Source organism: Eublepharis macularius, chromosome 10, assembly GCF_028583425.1.
Source record: "Eublepharis macularius isolate TG4126 chromosome 10, MPM_Emac_v1.0, whole genome shotgun sequence".
NCBI classification, from domain to species: domain Eukaryota; kingdom Metazoa; phylum Chordata; class Lepidosauria; order Squamata; family Eublepharidae; genus Eublepharis; species Eublepharis macularius.
This window is the reverse complement of record NC_072799.1, coordinates 87,423,073-87,445,746: the sequence shown is the minus strand read 5'-3', so window position 1 is coordinate 87,445,746 and position 22,674 is coordinate 87,423,073. Positions and strand designations below refer to the sequence as shown.

The 22,674-nt window shown below is 41.5% G+C and overlaps 1 protein-coding gene across 5 annotated transcripts in view; it reads right to left on the bottom strand.

Annotated features, from left to right (window-relative positions):
* The window catches only part of CLOCK (clock circadian regulator), a 100,640-nt gene that overhangs the window by 44,497 nt on the left and 33,469 nt on the right, over positions 1-22,674 (bottom strand). For 3 of the 5 annotated variants that reach the window (XM_054990590.1, XM_054990594.1, XM_054990593.1), the window contains 7 exons: positions 20,157-20,234; positions 11,970-12,092; positions 11,555-11,646; positions 10,064-10,123; positions 9,206-9,354; positions 2,968-3,059; positions 2,088-2,177 (listed from right to left, as the gene is read on the bottom strand). In XM_054990590.1, the coding sequence (XP_054846565.1) occupies positions 2,088-2,177; positions 2,968-3,059; positions 9,206-9,354; positions 10,064-10,123; positions 11,555-11,601 (438 nt within the window). In that variant the 5' untranslated portion in view covers positions 11,602-11,646; positions 11,970-12,092; positions 20,157-20,234. The remainder of the gene's footprint in view (positions 1-2,087; positions 2,178-2,967; positions 3,060-9,205; positions 9,355-10,063; positions 10,124-11,554; positions 11,647-11,969; positions 12,093-20,156; positions 20,235-22,674) is intronic. The other 2 variants (XM_054990592.1, XM_054990591.1) reach the window with 1 other exon arrangement.

The window sequence follows — 22,674 nt, the reverse complement described above, 5'->3', positions numbered from 1 at the left end:
TTAAAAAATTTTTTTACACAAACTCGGGTTTTTTTATGCATTTCCCTTGAACAACAGAGCCCCTTGGCTTTCAATCAGATCCATTTCACAAACAACCGGTCACATGGTATGAAGAGCCACTGGCTAGGATCCAGCAAAACATTCAATGAGTTCCATACTTTTAGAGCAGCCCCACCCACCGTCCACCCCAATTCCTCTAAGCAAATTGCTTTTGAAATTGAGGGGACTTTCAAAAGTAGTCTGCAATATGACCAGCGGGAAGGGAGTTCAAAGTAAGTTTAAAAAATCACACTGGGCATGCCCAAGAACTTGGCATAACTAAGAGAGCTCTTTAGGTCCTGGCCATAAGTTCATGCCAGTTATTTTTAAAAACACTGTGTCTTTGTACTGCAGCTTATTTTTGTAACAAGAGTTGTTCTTGTTGGGGGGGGGGGGAGTTGCTTAAACAGTTGCTTACATGCTTGCTGTTTATTTACTTGTTATAGTGTCCCTTGCTTCAGTTTGGTTTTTCTGGGATTCCCTTGCTTAGGTGCTGGTGCAATTCCCTGACACTGATTCTAGTGGGATTCTCTGGTTTGACATTGGTTCCGGTGTTTCAGTTCTAATGGGTTTCTCTGGTTTGATGTTGTATCCTTTACTTCAGTTTGACTCTGGTAGGATTTTCCTACTTCAGTTTGGTTCTGTACTGAATACACTAAGATTTCATCTAAATGGGAGAAATCAGTGTCATACACCTGTTGCTTCTATTCTGCATTGTCTCTGATTTGAAGTTGGTTTCCCTTGCTGTAGCTTATTTCTGTTGGACTTATTGGTTCTGATTGCATTGGGAGGGGGACTTGCATTAGTACTGACTTTTGGCCAGAAGTTACTTTTGTTTAAAGTTTCCTTGCCTTGGAAAGCCTTGGAACGTGTTGCCCCATAGAAAACAATGGAGAGTGGCTTGGGGAAGCTTGTTCAGGGGTCTGTAGAACTGGACCTCTGGATCCAATCTTCCTGAAACTTGGGGGGTGTCTTTAATGGACAGGAAGTACTATGTCCCCAGCAAGTTTAAAAATGCACCCCCCAATATTTTCTCCATAGGGAATAATGGCTGAATATATTTGGGATTCTTTAGTAAAACCAAATCCAGATAGAGAATCTGACCTGGATATCAGGAATACCGAGTATTTATGGTATTCCTGATACCCAGATCTGAATTATATGGATTTTTTACTCTGGATCCACCCCAATATATATTTTGAGGACATTAACATTAATCACCTGATCTCTGTTGGCATACAGCCAATATGACAGTGGCCTGGAATACTGATACTGCAGATGCATCTACCAGACTCCAGAAATTTTATTGGTCAGTTTGACAAGCACTTTACTTTTTCCTGCATTGATGTCATTGAACCTAAAGTACTCACTAAGCCTACATGCTAATCAAGAATACTATTGTTAGAGCATATGTTTGCATATGTGCAGCAACTGGGGCTAAAAATCCTCACTATACCTGATTACCGAATTACATTTCCAACTTAGAAAAGACCAAATCTACACTACTGCTGTCTCAGCTATAACTGCAGTCACACTGCAAAGTGGCATCGTTGCCTTATGCTGCAAGACTGAGAGGCAGAAGTGGACAACAATCATGCAGATCAAGGCAAGCAGCAACATCTATGCTTGATACAGTTTCAATAAATCACAGGCTAGGCCCTTCATAAATCATTTATGTCCTTTGACAACAAAGGAGCAAATATATTTTCGGATGCTGGTATGTGCACAAAAGGAAAATAATACATAGACTTCTCTGTGTTATGTTCATATGTCATTACTGTTGAGTCTACATATATGCACTGTTGTATTCTGTGAAAGGAGTGTGTAAATATAGAAAAAGTTGGATGGTTCAGGCCCACCAAAGTAACATCAGCCTCATTCGTGAGACATACAGTAAGATAGCAGGAGTTGCATTTAGAAGGAAAAAAATGTTGAGAAAGAGATGCACACTCTTTAAGCTCCAGCATCTTATATGGCAGATGGTAAATTGTTTGCACATCCCATGACCATGTAAATCTGATGTCCTACTGAAAGCAGCTTGTACTTACTGGCAAATGTTCAAGTAAAGGGGTTACACTTTCTGATACATATATTATACTTCCGTCTGTCATGATTGCTAGGAAAAAACCATCAAGGGCCTGAAAAACATAAGGAACAGTTAAAAAGAGGAAGCTTATGGTACAACTTGCTTAATTCTTTTTTTAAAAAAAGCAAAACTGGCTTTTTACTTGATCTAGAAATCAGAAAAGTACCTCTTCACAGAAGCATCTCTGAGTGAAAAACATGTAATAATGATGGCATTTGAGCAGATTTACTTCCCATAACTTCTCATAACTAGAAATGATCAAACCCTTTTTTAAAGCACTGCACCACTCAGCCAGTCTCTCTCCCCAATATTCCATTAGAATTCCCCAACCTCAAGTATAACTGACACAAAGTGCATAGCAATTTCAATGAAGGAAAAGAAACTAGCCCTAAATAACTGACTGTTGAGAAATTTTATCATTGCCACATTATTCTGCACAAAGTTGGATGAAATGTGTAACAGTCTGGGGCAAATATATCACTGGTCATGATGACACTGGAATGTTTAGCCTGTATGAGCTCAGAAAAGTGGTTAAGATGTTTCAAAGGACCCAAATATCATTCCTATGCCAGTTTTATGTCCATTAGTTATCTGACTCTAAAATAATTTGTGCTAAGCACCCCATTATACATGCAGCTGACGGCGACTGATTACATGGAACATATCATAAAAGTACATCCCTTCCCACTGCAGCCTACTGACCTCCACTGCTTACTGGATCAGCGTGACAGTATTTTAATTACAATACACAAAGTATATCCCAACGTAAACTTATATCATCACAAAGAAACAAGTATAATAAAGCAACACTCGTGCATTTTAGAATGAAAAAATAAAGCTACCTCTAACATTAACTGAGTGAATTCTTCATTGCTAAGGAATGTGGGTTTCCAGTCTTGTCGGATTTCACTGGCATCTGACTGTGCTGTAATTTCTGTAAAAGGGACAAAAAATTAACTGCATATTCACCTATTTTAATTCATATATATTACTTTGTATGTTGACTTGTAAAAAGAAAAAGGAAACCTCTTTTTTTGGGGGGGGGGAGTGGGCCCCAGGTTGTTTTTCATCATACCACTGAAAAATTACTACACTTACTGTATCAGTTCAACAATTAAAGAAAACTTTTGAAAAGCAGAAAAAACAAACGGTAACCACTGCAACACTCTGCCCTTAATAGCTGGGAGATACACACAGGGAAGGGAGGATAAGCATTTACTCCATGTAGATGACAGATGGATCACTCTGGAATCTGCTTCACCATTTATGAGCCAAGATCCCATGAACTGGGAGAGTAACTGATTTTACCTTCCCCCCCACCCCCAACCTGCAGTAATCCCCACAGTATGAAGACAGTTTCAAAAGCAATTTGTGATTGGGCAGCAGTGTCAGTTTTTCCAAGAAAGAAGGTTTCAAAATTCCCAAAGGCTAGCACAAAGGCATTGTGTCAATTTAAATTGTTCTTTGGATCCTTGGCCTTTGTTACCAGCTAAATGGTTAATGTGTGTGAGGACGTCCAAGTTCTGGTTGCTGACAAGAGCTTTTATTTTTGATAATATCGCACTGTCACCCAACGAATGGCACACACACGAATAAAGGCAAAAACTTTGACTGAATAAGGGGTTTTATGCACCAGGCTATTTCGTAGGTTGTAGCCCCATACTGCTTCGATTCAGATTTCCACGTGTTTTCTTGTGCCTTCAGACTTTGCTTTTTCTGGTTCTTTTGGGATCACTTTTAACCTGATCTTTTTTTGAAAACAATTCTGAGTCACCTTTGTTCCTTTTATGTAATGCTTTCTTCAATTTTATTTGTTCCGCCCACTCCCACCCACCTCCAACCTACTTTTTGATTACTGGACTTTCACCACCAAACCAAGCTTTCTCCTATCCACTCTCTGCCCTGGAAAATGTGTGGTTTTGTTTTTGATCTTTTAAAAAAAACTCAGCTGTTGCATCGATACATCGCTATATCGGTATGAAAGGATGGCACCACAGGTGTATTTAATGCACTTCCTGGCACACTGACATAACCCCCATGAACAGTAGTCAAGATTTTTTTTAAATGAATACATGCCTGATAGCACTATATTGATGTTACTGAGGCCTGTTCATAACCGTCTCTCCCTTCTTAAAAATTATATGCTTGTCATTATGTCTATTAGGGTTTATTTGAGATTAGATATCACTTTTTATGTTGCGTAGTCAAATGGAGATTCTCACACATGAGCACTTCTCATTTTCTATCACTTTCTATAGCTTTCTGCAGAGAAAAATGGTGATTCTCACACATGCATGTTTACTGGTTCTACACTTGATCCGAGAATCACCAGTTCTCCATTTTCCCAGTGCAGTCAAAACAGTGCATGCTTTTGAGGCAAATTATACTAACATGTAGTAACATCAACAGCACTTTGTTCAGGGTCTCTCATGGCACTTTGTTCCATGTATAACTTGCAAATCTAAACCAGAAATTCTCTTGTGCTGGTCTCAAAATGGCAACCAGATGAAATCAACAAAGCAAAGAATCATTGTGAAACGTTTCTAGAAACCATCCCAGCCAATATCTTGTTCAACAAATTCAAAATCGGCACCGCAGAGCAAATTATAAAGGATGAAGAGGACAGGGCATAGGGCAGGGAAAAACTCTCCTCTAGCAGTATATCTATATAGCAACACAGCATAACACAGTGCAACAAACCAACTCCACAACTGGAAAAATGCAAAGGGAGGCTGATATGTGGAAGACCTATTCTCCAAATGATTCTGATATTTGCAGATCAACTGCTAAGAAAACCAGGAATAAGTACAGTGTGCAGAAAACCTCTAACATTAGGTAATTTAAATATATTATAATCTAAGATGTAGAAATTGAATTGGGAAAAACAGAAGACTGGATAAACAGAATAGAAGTCCCTACAACCTAGAGATCCTATGAATAAAGCCCTACTGGAAGGGAAAAGAGAAAGAAGAATTTTGCTCCCAATCATACTAAAAAACCAGAACAGAAGAAGACTGGATATACAGCACAGAAAATCATGGACAACCATTAAAAGTAGATGAAGACTGAAGGCTCTGTGTGTGCGTGCACGCACATGTAAGTGTGTATCTGCACACAAGCAAATTACATCTATATATTCAGAGGAGTTGGCTGTGTTAGTCTCAAACTGATTTAAATCAAACTGATTTAAATCACGATTTAAATCACTAGTCATTAAGGCTTGATTTAAATCATAGTTTTCTACATAAAGACTAATTCTTGCTGGTATAACTTTAATATGCAAGTAGATGCCTGCCTTACCGATAGGTAAAGGAACTTCATTAAAGTATTCCCAAACTGGGTCTCTTTTACGGCCTGCTGCCATTATAGGTTTTTTCCTCCAAGGAAAGAATGTGATAAACCTCAGGTCATACACACAAAAGATCCAAAGACTTGTGCAGTATTGTGCTCAAAAAGTTTCACTTTCATTTTGTGCTGCTTGCCCCTCCCTCCTCACACTTAGTTTCTTCTTGTGCAGATCTATTCCACTCCAAACAATCAGAAAAATATTGTTTCTATTCACTGAACTTCTTGAAACTTAGCACTGGAGGGGTTGATTCTGTCTTCATAGGTTTGTAGAACAATAGGATTAAGGTCTTTTTCTCAACTCTGTTCAAGTTATAACATTTTTGCTGTGAAGAAGAGGCATGTGATCTCTGCTGAGCTGACACAAATTCAGTTTTGAGAACTGCAAAACCAACCATCTGTGATAATATCTTGTAGGCAGAGAAACTGCCCAATAATCTTACAAAAACCTCTGGAAGAGCATGACATTGTGAATGGATTAATTGAATTTATTTACCAAAAAATTTAAACATATACAGCCTTATTCTACATAATTAAAAACTAATCTTTATTTCATGATGGAATAACCTTTGGATGGTAATATATTTTCCTCAAAAAGCATTTTATTTTAAAAAAATCCGATTTAAATTAAAAAAATCCGATTTAAATCAAAAAAATCCGATTTAAATAAAAAAAATCAGATTTTTTTGATTTTTTTAAAAAAATCATTGATTTTATCCACCCTGGTAGTCTATAGTTGCGAAATAGTAAAGAGTCCAGTAACACCTTTAAGACAAACCAACTTTATTGTAGCATAAACTTTCGAGATCTACAGCTCTCTTCATCAGATGCATCTGACAAAGAGAGCTGTAGTTCTCGAAAGCTTATGCTACAATAAAGTTGGTTAGTCTTAAAGGTGCTACCAGACATGGTTACAACAGATATAACGCTTAGAAAATGATATTTTTTAAAAAAAATGTCAAAGACCCTGGGGTTAAGGCAGGATGACCACTTCTGGCTCTGTAAAAACCAGTGCAGTTTTAAAAGCACGTAGCTGCTGCTGATCTGGGCACCACCCCAACAGAGGTCAGTTTGCCCTGCTCTGGGTCTGTCCTAGCAGGGCTGTTCAGTTTGGACCATGTGGTGGGAGGGACTTCAGTAAAAGCCTCTTTTAGGCTTCCCCATGCAAAGACTTCCCCATATCTTCATTTTCAATCTTTTAAAAAAAACTTAGTCCTTATAACTTTATAAGCGTATGCAAAATTAAAGGGGGGGTTGCTGTGACATCACTGATGACAACAGCATCTTCAGTTGAAAATTCTGATTATTTAAGGCACGTACAGAACAGAATAAACTGACTGCACAACTGTAAAAATGCAAAGGGAGGGTAGACTTTGCAAAAGAACTGTACCCAACCTGATTTCAGTGCTCAGGGAACGACTGCTAAGAAAATCAGAAATAAGTTGAGTGTGTGGAAAAGCTCTCTATTGGGTGATTTAAAGTTAACTGTCAGGCGGGAGAATGTTCAGAATTGTTCTGTCAACTAGTGCAGATGTTCGTGATCTGGAATATGTTGGTCATGGGGTAAGGCAGTGATAAATGAACAAAAGACTGGGAGTGACAGATGGCTTTCTCTAGGAAGATGATGGGTTAATGATCATGCTGATTACCTGCTAGATCCTGCCCTTCATTAAGGCTATCAGAAAACCTAGTTATGGAGAATCGCCCAAATTTCAAGTGGGGAGGAGGCTGATACGTGAGCCTTTAGCTAGACCCAATTAAGCTAGGCTCTTCCTCTCTGTGATCTGCTTGGAAGTGCCTGAGATCTGTTAAGAGAGTTACTTTACTCCTCCTGCACACAGTTGCTGCTGATTTCTGGGGATTCATCAAGTCTGGGTTGTGTATGTAGCTGGAGCATTGGGAGGCAGGTCCCCTTGACTGGGCATCAATACATAAATGCAAAATAGTAAAGAGTCTGGTAGCACCTTTAAGACTAACTAAGTCTTTAAGACTAACTTCAGTCTAAGTCTCACCCACTAAGGTGGGTGAGAGTGGGAGGGACAAAAACAAAAGAAATGTTATGCACAAGGAAAAAATCAACCCAAAATAGGCTTCTAGAAAAAGACTGCTGTAAAAGTGGTCTCAAAAGAACCAGAAAAAAGCCAGGGAAAATCTAAAAAACCTGAAGTGAACACTAAAGGCAAAAAAGTACATGTGGAAATCAAGGGATAAATTGAAGCAGTATAGGGCCAGCATCAACAGAAAAAAAAATCATGTGGAAAACTGAAGAATTCAATTTTTTGGGCTCAAATCCAATCCTGAGCAAAGAGCATCCTGATCTTAGCATCACCAGCATTTTTACAGTATAAATATAGCCCCCAAATCCCCAATACTTAGCAGCAGTTTTTCCTGATTGTCTAGCCAGGCTCCTTGGAGACATGATCTGTCCTCTGTCTCTTCTGCTCTCCACATCAGTACTGTACAGGATTTCCACACTCTACAGCACAGTCGCATCCTCTTATTTGTATGTGTGGCTTCTGGTATGCCTCTTGCCATTCCCCTGCTAAATGCTTCTAAACTCTGAAGAAGAACCAGAGCCAGTTTGGTGTGGTGGTTAAGAGCGCAGGACTCTAATCTGGAGAACCAGGTTTGATCCCCCGCTCCTCCACTTGAAGCCAGCTGGGTGACCTTGGGCCAGCCACAGCTCTCTGGACCTCTCTCAGCCCCACCCACCTCACAGAGTGTTTTGTTGTGGGGATAATAATGACATAGTTTGTAAACTGCTCTGAGTGGGTGTTAGGTCATCCTGAAGGGCGGTACATAAATTGAATGTTGTTGTTGTTGTTATTAAATTCTAAGTCGTCAGATCAACTTATAAGTGAAAGCTATGAGCTATAAGATATGAGCTAAAAGCTAGTTCCTGTTGGGCAGGAACTATGAAAATTAGTTTTACATTAATAAGTTTGGATGCATACATTCACACAGCACAGGTACTTCCCCTCAAGCCCAAAGTAATATTTTGTAATGCAATATGGCAAGATGATTGAATACTTTCAACTAATTCTCACAATACTTTCTGCATACCATTAGGAAGGAAGAGCAAGATTCGGGTCCAGTAGTAGGTTACAGACAATGTTGGTCTTTAAGGTGCTACTGGACCCAAGTCTTGCTCTTCTTCTTCAGACCAACACAGCTACCCACCTGAAACTATGTTAATTAGGAAATGGGTAATCTATCTTTAGAAATGACTCCTTCTGAAGTACTAAATGTCCCTATAATACAAATGCTTTCTCTTGTTCACAGGAGACCAGCTGTCCTCACAGGCATGATGAGTTTGGTGTGTGTATCTTACTTTTGAAACACTGCTCATTAAGTTAATCATTATTTTATATAAGGTTTTGTTTAAAGTATTAGCCTGTATTCTCAAGAACACAGTAGCAAAGTTAACTAAAGTGTTTTATGGAACAAATTCTGGCACAAAGTACCTTCACAGCTTTCTAGATCCAGAGGAGTTAGCCGTGTTAGTCTGTAGTTGCAAAATAGAAAAGAGTCCAGTAGCACCTTTAAGACTAACCAACTTTATTGTAGCATAAGCTTTCAAGAGCCACAGCTCTCTTCATCAGATGCATGTAGCACCTTTAAAACTAACCAACTTTATTGTAGCATAAGCTTACGCCACAATAAAGTTGGTTAGTCTTAAAGGTGCTATTGGACTCTTTACTATTTCACAGCTTTCTAGCAGCATCCCAGAATTACCTTTGTGCTTCCGTAAAAAGTCAATACTCTTCTGCAATACAGTGGATTTGTCCATCTTTCGAGCATTTCCTGGAAGCATGGATCCCAGCTCTTTGATGAGAACATTAAACTGATCTCTACGTTTCTTTTCAGACTTGTTTCTTGATACTCTAAAGGAAAATTGTGACACAAATACAGACTTTGAATAATAAATTTGTAAAAATAACAGGAAAACTTCAGCAGCAGCAAAAGCTTGACAAAACCAGGATGAAGTATAACAGTACTCTGCAAAGTTGCCTCAGTCTAAGACTTAAGGAAGAATTTCATAAATTAAGGATCTGTTCTTCAAAGTACCTGTAAATACATTCCTAGTTCTCAAAAAATACCCAAGGAAAAGAGTATGAGACAAGAAAAACTAATCTGGATGCTTGTAGATCTAGAATATCACAAGGTACATTTAAAAGTAAACTATTTTACACTTATGTTTATCTCTTACTTGCAATATTTCATACCTCAAGCATGGAAACAAAGAACCTAATCAAAGACCCTTACATTCTTACATGTAAGGTTCATCTCTGCTGAACAATGCTGTCAGCTTGGCCACGATCTTACAGAAACCAAACACCAAGAGATGTCTCAAAATCAGTGCTTCTCCCCTCTCTCAATAATAGATCAGCACTGTCAGAGTGGACAGCCTGTTTGCAGGATGTAGAAACGCTGGCACACACTTCAGATCTCTGGATGTGGAGATTTTACACACACACCCTGCTTGGCATGGGACAAATTCCAGCTGTCCAGCAACTAACAATACAAAGAAGCCAATTTCAAGACAGGCCACATTTCACAAGCTTTTCCAGCATTAGGTATGTCACAGAATACCTCTTTGCTTTATCCTTGTCATCTTCTTCCACGAGACCATCAAAAATGCTACCATCATCTCTACAAGAAAATAAATGAGATTCAGAGCACAGCCTCATTACCTTAATGCAAAATAAACACAAAGAGAGCTTGTTGAAGTTTCAAAGATAAAACACATTTGTATGTTTATACTGTAAACTTGAAGGCCTGTTACTCCCATTATGAACCTATTTGCCACCTCAGATCCTCCCAGGGACTCCTCCTGGTTGATCCCTCCCTTGAGATGTCACATCAGCCACAACACAGGCCCACTCTTTTCCAGCGATAGCTCCAGTATTATAAAACTTCCTTGCTTAGGTGGTATGGAGGGCCCCATGCTGTCCACCTTCCATAATAAATATAGAACTGATCTTTTTAGTGAGCATTTGGCAGTGAATTATATAAGGACAGTGTTAACTTGCAGGAAAATTGAGTAGCCATGGAAGGTGTTTTAATTGTTCACTGTCTGTGGGACAGGTTTGCTATAAGCTACCATGATCAGCAAGAAAAGCAGTATATAATTTTCAGAAAATAAATAGACAAAACTTTGACCCACAGATCAGTCACCTAGATATTAAAATAATTGAAATTTATAAAATTTGTCTCGATGCAAAGAATAATGAGTTGTTTTGCCAGGTTGTTTACCTATGAACCTTGCATTTTGCATTGTACCTACACATTATATATTTATAGGTTCTAGTTTTGACCTATAAAGCCCTAAATAGACTGGGACCAGCATACCTGAGCGACTGTCTCTCCCCATATGTACCTTGGAGAGCTCTTAGATCTGCAAGTAAACACCTACTGGTGGTCCCTGGCCCCAGGGAGGCTCGGCTGGCCTCGACCAGGGCCAGGGCATTTTCTGTCCTGGCCCCAAGCTGGTGGAACTCTGTCGGAAGACACTCGGGCCCAACAAGATCTTGTATCTTTTCAGCGGGCCTGTAAGACAGAGATGTTCTGCCAGGCATATGGTTGAGGCCAGCACTGGATCCATCTAATTAGCCTCCCTGCCGGCCTCCTGCCAGTGGGGGGGAGCATATGGTCCATCTGCCTCCCCATGCTTGAGGAGTTAGAGGTTCACCAACCCACACCTCCACCCTTTTCTTCCCTTGTGTATGGTGGGCAGGGAAAGCGGGAAGGGTGCACTACCTGGAATGTTAAAATCCATGTTGGTACTGAGTTGTATTTTACTGGTTTTATTTGTTGTAATTTATCTATGATTGTAACCCGCCTTGAGCCTGCTTGCAGGGAGGGCAGGCTAGAAATCCAATCAATCAATCACACAGAGAAAACACTATACTGTGCAGGCCAACACATCTGTTAGCTGGAGTTTCTCCGAACAAGCAATTGATAGTGTTTAATGTTATGAAGATATACACCAGCTTTGCATTACCTCCGTTTGAAAATCTGCTTAAATCATAATTAACTGATGAATATGCAGAAATACAAATAACAAAACTAGAAGATAACTACCTGTCTGCAATGGAGCTCATTTTATGGTTGCTTATGGTAAAGAACATAACATGTCACACTTTAGTCTTGTGGTAGACATTTGTACGTCTGGTCTATGAGAGAACAGAAACAGAAGGAAAAGTAACTTCTATACATTACTACTTTATTTCCTCAAAATAAAGTTTCCTGCTCCTATCAAAAGAAAGTGTACCATTCTATTAGTTCCACATGTTCAAGAAAGCTTCAGGCCTACAGTTTTTAAAAGGTCTGCTTCCACACATCCCAATGGAAAATGTTAGTAAAAAGTGAGAGGGCTTTCAAAAGTACTTTGTCATAAAACAGTGTGACAAAAAAGACAAAAATTCCATAAGCCATACTCAAACTTTTGGCCATGCATAACATAGCTATTAATAGACCAATGCATAATCTTTTTTACCGTTTATACTTTTCTGGATGATAAATACTGATGTTCTAAAATTACTGATTGCAGAAGCTCCTCATGAGGAAAAAGTTCTTCAAAAATATTCTTGGCAGAAGAGGATTAATTTCTAAGCCAATACTGTAAGAGAAAAAGAAAAGAAAATTGTTAGCTTTCAGAATTCTGAACATAATGAATATTTTACAAAATTATGATAGACCCTTTATTTTAATCACACATTATAAAAATACAATAATATATTTAATGACAAGATATCAAAACAAATTAAGCACTTCTTCAACAAAAGAAAAATTCTTGAACTTTACTTCAATCTTGCCTGAATAGGGCTTCATATCTAAACATCTGCTAAAGAGAGTTCTATTACAATCCAGGTAATTTCATTCCATATACATTAAAATTGAGGATGACACTGTAATAATCTCTGATCTCTTTCCCTCAGGTCTAAACATATTTTCTTTCATGTCACATGCGGTCCCAACCCTGCTGCATTGTCGTTTCTTCATTCCAAATCTGCCTCTAATTACTACTACTTCAATTTGCAAAACATGATCCTTAGGGCATTCTGCCAGCAAAATCCATATAAAAACCATCAATCGGAGATGCATTTTAATATATGCAGCTATACTTGTTTGTGTGTAAGGAGATGTCTTCAGGAACATAATTCTTGTGCATTCATGACACTGGATGTATGCTGATACATTCATGCAGTCTGCTAAGCGCTTAAACAAAGTACATAATCTACAGTGTCAACTGGGATGACGGCATCTGCACTGTGTCACCCGGCACTGGGTCATTTCATTAAAATGTAAATATAGTCCCCTGTGCAAGCACCGAGTCATTACTGACCCATAGGAGGACATCGCATCACAACATTTTCTTGTCAGACTTTTTACGGGGTGGTTTGCCATTGCCTTCCCCAGTCATCTACACTTTACCCCCAGGAAACTGGGTATTCATTTTACTGACCTCGGAAGGATGAAAGGCTGAGTCAACCTTGAGCAGGCTACCTGAACCTGGCTTCTGCCAGGATCAAACTCAGGTCATGAGCAGAGCTTGGACTGCAGTACTGCAGCTTATCACTCTGCGCCACAGGGCTCTTTTCATTATACCTCTTCATATAACAGCTGTACCATGAGTGTTGCCTTGTTAAACCCAAAGAACTTAACAATGGAGACGTGGCCACAGGCTTCTTTTTGCAAGTGACAGTGTTACCTAATTTTTTTAAAATACTCCTTAACACTACTCTTAATCTCTAGTCTCAAATACTGAATGAAAATTTTGCTGTTGTCTAACAGAGCACGTTCAAATTCTCAAGGAATGTGGGGGAAGACCACAGTGTTCCTCTCTTCAGTTCCTACCACTGTCTACAGCAAACACGTTGTTACAGAACTCTCCCACTGCTACCCTGCTCTCTTACCGCTTCCAGCTGTGATTGGAAAATAAGACTACTGCAAAACTCCTAAATGTTAGACTGGTTTTTTAAACTCCGTTCAGGAAAGTAAAATATACAAAGAGAATATTTAACTTTAATTTATAAAATGAATGTGCCTTCTTACCAGTACAGCTGCTCAACCAATTAAGACTTTTTAAAAAGGAACTTCATAGAGAAATTAAAAACAAAAGGAAACAATCTGCCAGGAGAAAGAAAAAAGCATACTATCCAGAGCATGACTCAGTGAACCTGCTTGTTTCTTTCTGGCCTAATAGCCTACTGTCCTATTGACCTACTTTCCCTGTTAAGGTAGTTAAAACCTTATCTCCCAATGTGCTTTCTTTTGGCAAACAAATGTATTCGCTAATATGCACACGGAGACTTCACAAAATCTAGAGTGCAGAAGCTGTAAAATGATGATGCCTGCTTTTTAAACAAATCTTTGCACAAGTTTTTAAAAAATGAATTAAGTTTTAAACCAGCCCTAAGAAACTTAAAGTTGTCTCACTTTCATTAGCACTTATACAGCACTTTCATTGTCTGAAGAAGTTTACATAAGTTACTTTGCTGTAATAATTAAGTCTTTGTATCAGTATTACTGTATAACCAGTAGTGGTGTGCACGGGGAAAAAATTGGTTGAATCATTTTGGTAATACCAAACTGAAAAAAATTCGGCACCTCTCAAATACCAAATTCATTCTCCTGTTCAGTTTGGTAATTCAAAGCAAATTCAGTAAAATTTGGCCATTATTTCCTATGGGAAATTCAATTTGGGGCTACCTGGTGGCCTGGGGGGGGTTATTTTTTGACCAAATTTCACTGAATTTGCAGGGGATCTACTCCTAACTGTCCTCTAACTACTCCCCAAGTTTCATGAAGATTGGACTCCAGGGAACCATTCTATGGTCCCCCAAAGAAGGCACCCTAATCCACCTCCAATCTCCATTATTCCCTATACGGAAAACTACAGGGGCTACCCAGGGGGCTAGTGGTGGCATTTTGCAAGCAAATTCCAGCAGACTTTCAGAGGCCCTACTCCTGGCTGTCCTCTAAAGACTCCCCAAGTTTCAGGGATATTGGCCCCATGGTCCAATTCTGTGGGCCCTTGAACAAGGTGCCCCCAGCCACTCCATTTGTTCCTATTGTGGAGGAAAATCTCCAAGTTGACTCCCACTGCAGAAACACATGGACCAAGCATCCCGACCAACACACCTCTGAAGAACAACCAACAACAACTGAACACCAAACCAACTTCTATGCCAGCAGAAAACAGAACCTAGCAAAAAACACCAACCAAGCCTGTGCAAAGAAAGTCCTAACATCAGGGAAAACAGCCCCCCAAAAGAACAACCAGCAAAAATTTACAGCAAGATAGAAAGCATCTGTAACAGAGGAAAACAACCCCTCCACCCCACCCCGAGAAGAACAAGTGAATTTAGAAAATTAACAGGAACTATAGAACACCAAACAACAAATTACCCACAATAGGATAAAAACAGAAGAACAAGCAGCAAAATGAACAGCAAATATCAAATCTAGAAATCAATGCTCTCCTCGCACAAAAGCCTAACCAAAGTATCCCCCTATATAGCAAAAAAGCAGTTTTTAAAATGCAAAGTTAAAAAAAAAAAGTTGTGGATTTTCCAGGCTGTATAGCCGTGGTCTTGGCATCGTAGTTCCTGACATTTCGCCAGCAGCTGTGGCTGGCATCTTCAGAGGTGTAGCACCAAAAGACAGAGATCTCTCGGTGTCTCTGTCTTTTGGTGCTACACCTCTGAAGATGCCAGTCACAGCTGCTGGCAAAACATCAGGAACTACGATGCCAAAACCACCGCTATACAGCCTAGAAAATCCACAACAACCATCGTTCTCCAGCCAAGAAAGCCTTCGACAATATATTAAACAAAAATTTTTTTTCTTCCCCCCACCCCAAAAGAGAGGAAAAAAACAGTGAGTCTACGACTCTCAAGCCAGTCACCAGCAGAAGTCCTCAGTGCAGAATGTGTCAGCACAGGTGTCAGTAGCCAGGAATCCACTCACTGGGCAGCAGGATCCAGCTGCAAGCCAAAGCAGTAAGAAGTCATAGTCCAAGGCAGTCCAAGGTCACAGGGGCTAGGCCGAGTTAGGTTCCATTGCAGCGGTGTAAAGGATGTTTCGACTCACAGCTTCCACAACTGGTCGCTCCCCTCTCCGTCTTTTATTGCCAAGGTGCACATTTCACTGCCAAGCTGCACCTGGTCAGTGTGTGCTCTCCCCGTGCCCTCAAAAGGCTTCAGGTGCCTTTGTGCAGGACTCTTCCACCTGCGCTCCAATGGAGGTGAGGGGTTGTGGGGCGCTAGTTGGTGTGTCCTGGGCCGAGAGAGATGGGCTGCTGCTGACTGGTGGTGGGTTGCTCGTAGCTGAAGGTAGGTGGAGCCTTTCTGTAGTTGTTTCATCCTCTTCCCCCGACCTGTTTGCTTTGTCAGGGCTGGCTGTGTCTGACTGACCCACCACACAGGCAGTGTCTCTCAATATCCAGACAAGAGCAAAATGGAGGCTGATTTAGGCAAGCTTCTTAATTTAACACCAGCACAGGTACCAGGCCCTGCAACAGACCCAGATGCCAGCTCTGCCCTTATATCTACCCAGGGAATACAATTACAGGACCCAATGGCGTCAACTGCACTGTCTCTGGCTCTTACAACTGCTCATCCTCCAATGTGATATATGCCCTCATGTGCCAACAATGTCCATCTGCTCTGTACATTGGACAAACCAGCCAACCTCTGCGCAAAAGAATAAATGGACACAAATCTGACATTAAAAATGGCAACATCCAGAAACCAGTGGGAGAACACTTCAATCTACCAGGACATTCCATCAAGGACTTAAATCCAGCGGGAAGCTGCTGAATTGGAATTCATATGTAAATTTGACTCAGTCAAGCTGGGATTGAATAGAGACTATGAATGGTTATCTCATTATCAGAAGTAACTGACTTCCTTAACAGAAGCAAACTGATCTCCATATCAGAAGCTACTGTTTGCATCTACTCCGCCCTCCCCTCTCCACCTATATATCTGACCAGTTTCTTCTTGCCCTCCATGCATCTGACGAAGAGAACTGTGATTCTCAAAAGCTTATGCTACAATAAAGTTGGTTAGTCTTAAAGGCGCGATTGGCCTGAGAAGGAGAGCTGCTGAAAGGATTGGCCACTCACGCTCCCCCCTCCCTTCCTCCTTCTGCCTCTGTCTCACTCCCCCTCCTTTCTCCCCCTTCCCATCTGGTTAAAAAAGGCAGGAAGCAGTGTTTCTTTTCTGCTCCTTAGCAAAATGACAGCAGGTAATAGCCCAAAGTTTACCAAATTTTCTGAATTAATTCGATAGGCTTGAGTTCGGTATTTTATTCAGGAATACAGATTTAAGCTCGGTAATACTGAATTAATTAGGTAAAATTCTGTAATTTTTACCAAATATCAAACCCAAATTGTGCACTCCTAATAACCAGTATTACTATCCCCATATTGCAGATGGGAGCTTAAAGCTGAGAGACAAATTTACATATCCCTAGTAAATTTCTGACAGGGCAGATCTGAAAGCTCCCAGTACTCCTAGTCAATATACTGAATTCAACTCCTATGCATACTACATTGCATACTTTGAATACGCCTAGATCCAAATACTGTAGGCTGATCTATGCCAACCCAGTAGAACTTGACTCCTCCTCCAAATATCATACTCCAGTGCCACAATACTAAGTGCCTGTAAAACTCACCAGAGTTTCAAAAGTGATTTTTCATAAAACCTACAGTAGTGGGGGAGGGGGAGGGGTAAAAAACAGAAATCTAAAGCCCTTTTGGACACCTAGAATTATTTCTGTGGTTCCTTGGACTGGGCTTACATTTATATCAGTAAAGAACAGCACTTAAATACTTGAGAAAGGAATGGCTATCTAAAACCAAGAGTGAAAAAGCTAATAAAAGATGTGAAAAACCAAATGCAACTAACTTAAGCTTAATATAAATGAAAAGAAACTGAGAGGAGTTTGGAGACTGATGCAGGTGATTATATAAACAATTCTATCTGCATGACACAGTTCAAGAGTAGATATGCATATAACGTTATATTTATTTTCTTTATGCTTTTTAACACATATTCCTAAAGCCTCTCAACCAACTGAAACTATAGAGCAATAATAAAACATTAAGTGACTAACAAATCCCACTATAAAAGCTACCAGTAGCTTCAACTTAAAAAACCAAATTTTCCACTAATTTCTTTATAAAAGAGGGGAATTATGACTAGAGATGGGCCCGATCTGAATTACGATTTCAAAAAAAAACCCGATTTTGGCGTTTCCGCCATCGTGACTCAGCTAATTGGTTCCGTCCACAGCATCCGATCCAGCGGTCAGGAGTTTGCTTGTTCGGGACTTGATCAGATGGGTCAGTTTCTGTTTGGAATTGCAGACACTCTGGCACCAGTAATTTATTTCCAGGGCACCGGAGTCAGGGGAATGAGCTGTGTTTGCCCTCCTTCTGTCGGGAAGCCCAGCTTTCCTTGATTAGCAGGCTTCCTTCCAAACACAGAGCAGCAACCCAGGGAAGGGAGGGGGAAGGGGGTGTTCTGAAGCCATGGGCACAAAGGAAAGGCAAAAGGCAGCGCGGGAGGCTGGGAGGCCGCCCACGCCGTTCGCCTTTCCCCAGGACAAGGGGCGGCGGGCTTGTGGGGAAAGCAAAAGGCAGCGCAGGTGGCTGGGAGGCCGCCCGCGCCATTCGTCTTTCCCCAGGACAAGGGGCGCGCGGGCAAGCCAGCCGCCCCTTGTCCTGGGTAAAGGTAAAAGGCAGTGCGGGTGGCTGGGAGGCCGCCCGCGCCGTTCGTCTTTCCCCAGGACAAGGGGCGCGTGGGCAAGCCGGCCACACCTTGTCCTGGGTAAAGGTAAAAGGCAGTGCGGGTGGCTGGGAGGCTGCCCAGGCTGTTTGTCTTTCCCCAGGACAAGGGGCGGCCGGCTTGCGAGAAAAGCAAAAGGCAGCGCAGGTGGCAAGGGGCGCGTGGGCAAGCCGGCCGCCCCTTGTCTTGTGGGGCAGGTGAACGGCGTGGGCAGCCTCCAAGCTACTCACACTGCTGCCAGCTCCGCAGCACACCAGGACAGCCAGCTTGCTGCATGGGCGGGGGGGGGGGCCCACCCAGGAGTGTGCACGTGTGCGCGCGCATGCGCGTGCGCAAGAGCCTGACTACGGTTGCCCTGGGCGCTGGCAACCGTAGATCCGGCCCTGGGAATGTCCCCTCCCTGAGGGGAGGTGGCTCGTTGCCGGGTTAAAAACTCCCCCCCTACTCTAAGAGAGAGAGAGAGAGAGAGAGAGAGAGAGAGGGAGAGAGAGAGAGAGAGAGAGAGAGAGAGAGAGAGAGAGAGAGAGAGAGAGAGAGAGAGTGTGTGTGTGTGTGTGTGTGTGTGTGTGTGTGTGTGTGTGTGTGTGTGTGTGTGTGTGTGTGTGTGTGTGTGTGAATGTCCCCTCCCTCCCTGAGGGGAAGCGGCTCATCGCCACCTCCCCCTGCCCGCCGGGCCTGGCGGCTGCTGCCACCAATCACCGTTCCTATATCACTGGAAACAGAGGGGCGCCCTCCCACTTTGGCCTCCCTGATTCTCGATTCTGGACCGGAAACGAGACTTGATCGGTTAGAATCGGCTACCTGCGTTCGGTGGCAGCCCAGATCCACGAACGGCTAGATCGGAATTTTTTTTTGGATCGTGCCCATGTCTAATTATGACAAGACCAGTGCTCCTTTGCAACAACACTGAAAACCTAACTGAAGACTTAATACTCAGCTGTAGAGATGTAATATTTCTAGAAATGTAAAAGCCACGAGGGGAAAAAAGGCTTTAAAAAAACAAAACAATATTTGGGGAACACTGAACGATATATAATACCTACATTCCACTCAAACTAAACTTCTTTTCCCACTTTAACAATATAAAACGTGTCATTTATAACTTAACATATAAATATGTCATACTTAAGGAATTTAAAAATATAAATGTCTAATACTGCAATTCTATTCAGTTACTCCAGCCCAGGCCTCTTGAAATTATCGAGTTTAAACTGGAGTATCATTGCCCTGCTAGTTTTCTACAAGCAGAATTACAAATATACCAGACACTAAAGATTGCACTACGAACTGCTACAAACTACCTTAGCACACATATCTTTATTTTTTCCATCTGAGAAGCACAAAACATAAACGTTGAAATGAGAAAACAAATTCTGTAACAAACAAAAGAAAGTGTGTTATTTGGATAGAAACAGTCTCATACAGACACAGTATGATTACCAATTTATTTGGATTTGTATGATTGTAGTCCTGGACCGATGTTCAAGTTAAGGCCAATAGGATGTCGGATATGTGAATATGTGATTTAGGAGGTGCATTTTTTAGCTTTCTTTCTCCAGTACAGGATGTATGGTGAATGTACTATTCCAGTGTAGATGGAGCTAGTAGATATGGAGGTAAAATTTATCAAAGGCAGCCAGTATCAGACAAAGGTGTTTGCTGCTTATCTAGCCTCTCTAGTATCCTAAGAGTTGAAAATGCAAGGGCCACTACCTCCACCACTGCTACACTAATACCAGATCTGTGAGGAACAAAATTGCATGAATTACTGGGATGCTGAGGGAAGTAGACATGGCTTCTATAACAGTGACATGGTTGCAGGAAAATCATACGGTATGTCTGTCCTAACTAATTCCATCTAGCTATATGGGCCCTACACCAACCTTGCAACAGCAGCAGAGGAGGAGGTGTTGCTATTATCCTTTGTGAGTCCTTCAACTTCTGCAGACTTCCAGTACAAGCTACAGCGCAAGAACAGACAATTAGCTGTGCGGCCTCTGCAGAGATTTTTGCTGATAAAATAGTACAAATACAATCTCATCTAGATGCCAGCTAAAATGCAGACAAAATGGAAGAAATACTTAATATACCCTCTGGTTCAATATATGGACTACTTTGAATCAGTTTCAGTGAGGGATCTTAAAAGGATACTGGCATTTGTGAAAGCCACTGCTTGTGCACTGGATCCTCGCCTGTCTTGGCTGTTAAAATCAAGTAAGGACCACATAAACGAGTTCTTGAAGTCTATTATAAATCAGTCACTAACTCAGGGCTCCTTCCCTTGGCCACTCAGGCACTTGTTTGCCCACTACTTAAAAAACCATCCCTAGGCAAAAATGACGTGGCCAATTATCACCTAGTCTCTAATCTGAACTTTCTGGGCAAAGTGATTGAGAGGGCAGTAGCTGACCAACTCCAGGTCTTCTTGGATAACTCTAGTGCTTTGCAGTGGGTTCCCCCTCATTGGCAGTTATGACTCTCCCTTGTCCTTAAACAGCAAAAATGGCACCAGAGGCAAATCGGTACACGCACAGACTTCAGTTCTTATGTTCTTCACAGATATTTAAATGCTTATGTTTTGAGACTTTTGTTCCCTTGGTTTTCCCCAAACAATCAAGTACACTTTTAGTATTTTCTTTCTCTTTTGGAATTAGGAATACTGATACTCACTTTTAATACCCCAATCCTCTCCAAACACCAGTGCTTTCCTTCAGTTGTTAACTGAATCTGAAGGTCTCCACAGGCAGTTTCCATTCACATCTGACCAGGGATCTCTTCAATCTCCAGAGCTACCTCTGTTTTTGACTGGGTAGGGAAAGTCTCCTCTCCTCAGAAGATCTATCCCTTTTCTTTGGCCCAATTGGGAGTCTGCACCTACTTCCCAAAATTCCTTAACTTTTTCCCAGTTCTCCTGTGGGTGTTAAAAACTGCTCTCCGTTAGGACTCCATCTCCCCCAACTCTTCCCACTGGATTCAGCTAGGGCTGTAAAACAGACCCTTCTCTTTCCAGGTCATGCTACCCAATCAGATGCCTTGGAATAGCCTGTCACTCAAAGCTCTGTGTGTTTGTGAGGGATTAACCCTTAACAGTCCTGCAGCTGTGTGTACAGCACTTCCAGGGTTTTTAAAACATGCAGTCAGTCACAGCAGACTTCAAGGAGTGGCTAGATAAATGATTTAGGCTGCTCCTGCATTGAGCAGGCGGTTGGAGTACACGGTCTGTAAAACCCATCCCAACACTATGATTCTATGACCCTTTTCAGTCTGGATTCAAGCCAGGCCATAGCCTAGAGATGGAGCTAGTGGCTTTACCGAGTGATCTGCATTTGAATACAGACAGAATATAGAATATATACTCCCTCTAGATCTATCTGGAGCCTTTGATACAGCAGACTATGCCATTTTACTGAGACATTTGGAGGCAAAGTGGGTATCAAAAGATGTGCCTTGGACTGGTTTAAATTGTTTCTCATGGAATGGACTCAAAGAGGCACTGTCAGAGACCAGCTATCTCTAGAGTGGGAATTATCTTGCAGGGTTCCATAGAGTGCAATCTTATCTCCCATGTTATTCAGCCTCTGTATAAAGCCTTTAGGAGAACTCATTCATAGCTTTGGAACTGAATGCCATCAATATGTTGATGACAAACAACTTTATATCTCACTATCCAAATCACTGCAGGATGCAGTAGGGATCTTGGGCAGCTGCCTGACTGCTGTGGTCAAAAGGCTGAAGGCTAACAAATTGAAATTGAACCCAGAAGTGCTCTGTCTCCACCCCAAAGTTAATATAAAGATTTCAGTTGGTGCAGAACGCTGCAGCTCGGTTATTATCGGAAGCAATCAGAACCATGACAGAAGAGATGCTGGTTGGAAAGGCATAGATCGTGAAGGACATTGTACTCTGCACTTTTGATGGAGTTCATCTGATCCTTGCCTAGCGGTTATACTGGATCCAGCATTACTACTAGAAAAGAAAGTTAGGCAGCTGCAAAAAAATGCTTTCCTTAAACTCAGTCTAGCCTGGAAGATGGCCCCTACCTAGACACAGCAGATCCATACCACGGTAACACTGAGACTTGACTACTGTAGTGCTCTGTCTCCACCACAAAGTTAATACAGAGATTTCAGTTGGTGCAGAATGCTGCAGCTGTTATTATTGGAAGCAACGAGAACCATGAATATTACTCCCATTCTGCAGCACTCCACTGGCTACTATCAGTTACCGGGCTCAATTCAAGGTATTGGTTATCACATACAAAGTTCTTCACGGCCTTGCTCCAGTATTATCTACAGGACCACCTCTCTCCCTATGTTCCACCATGGCAGCTTTGCTCATCTGAACAGGGACTTCTGGAGGTGTCACCATGAACATGCGCAGAATCTGCAGCTGCCCACACAC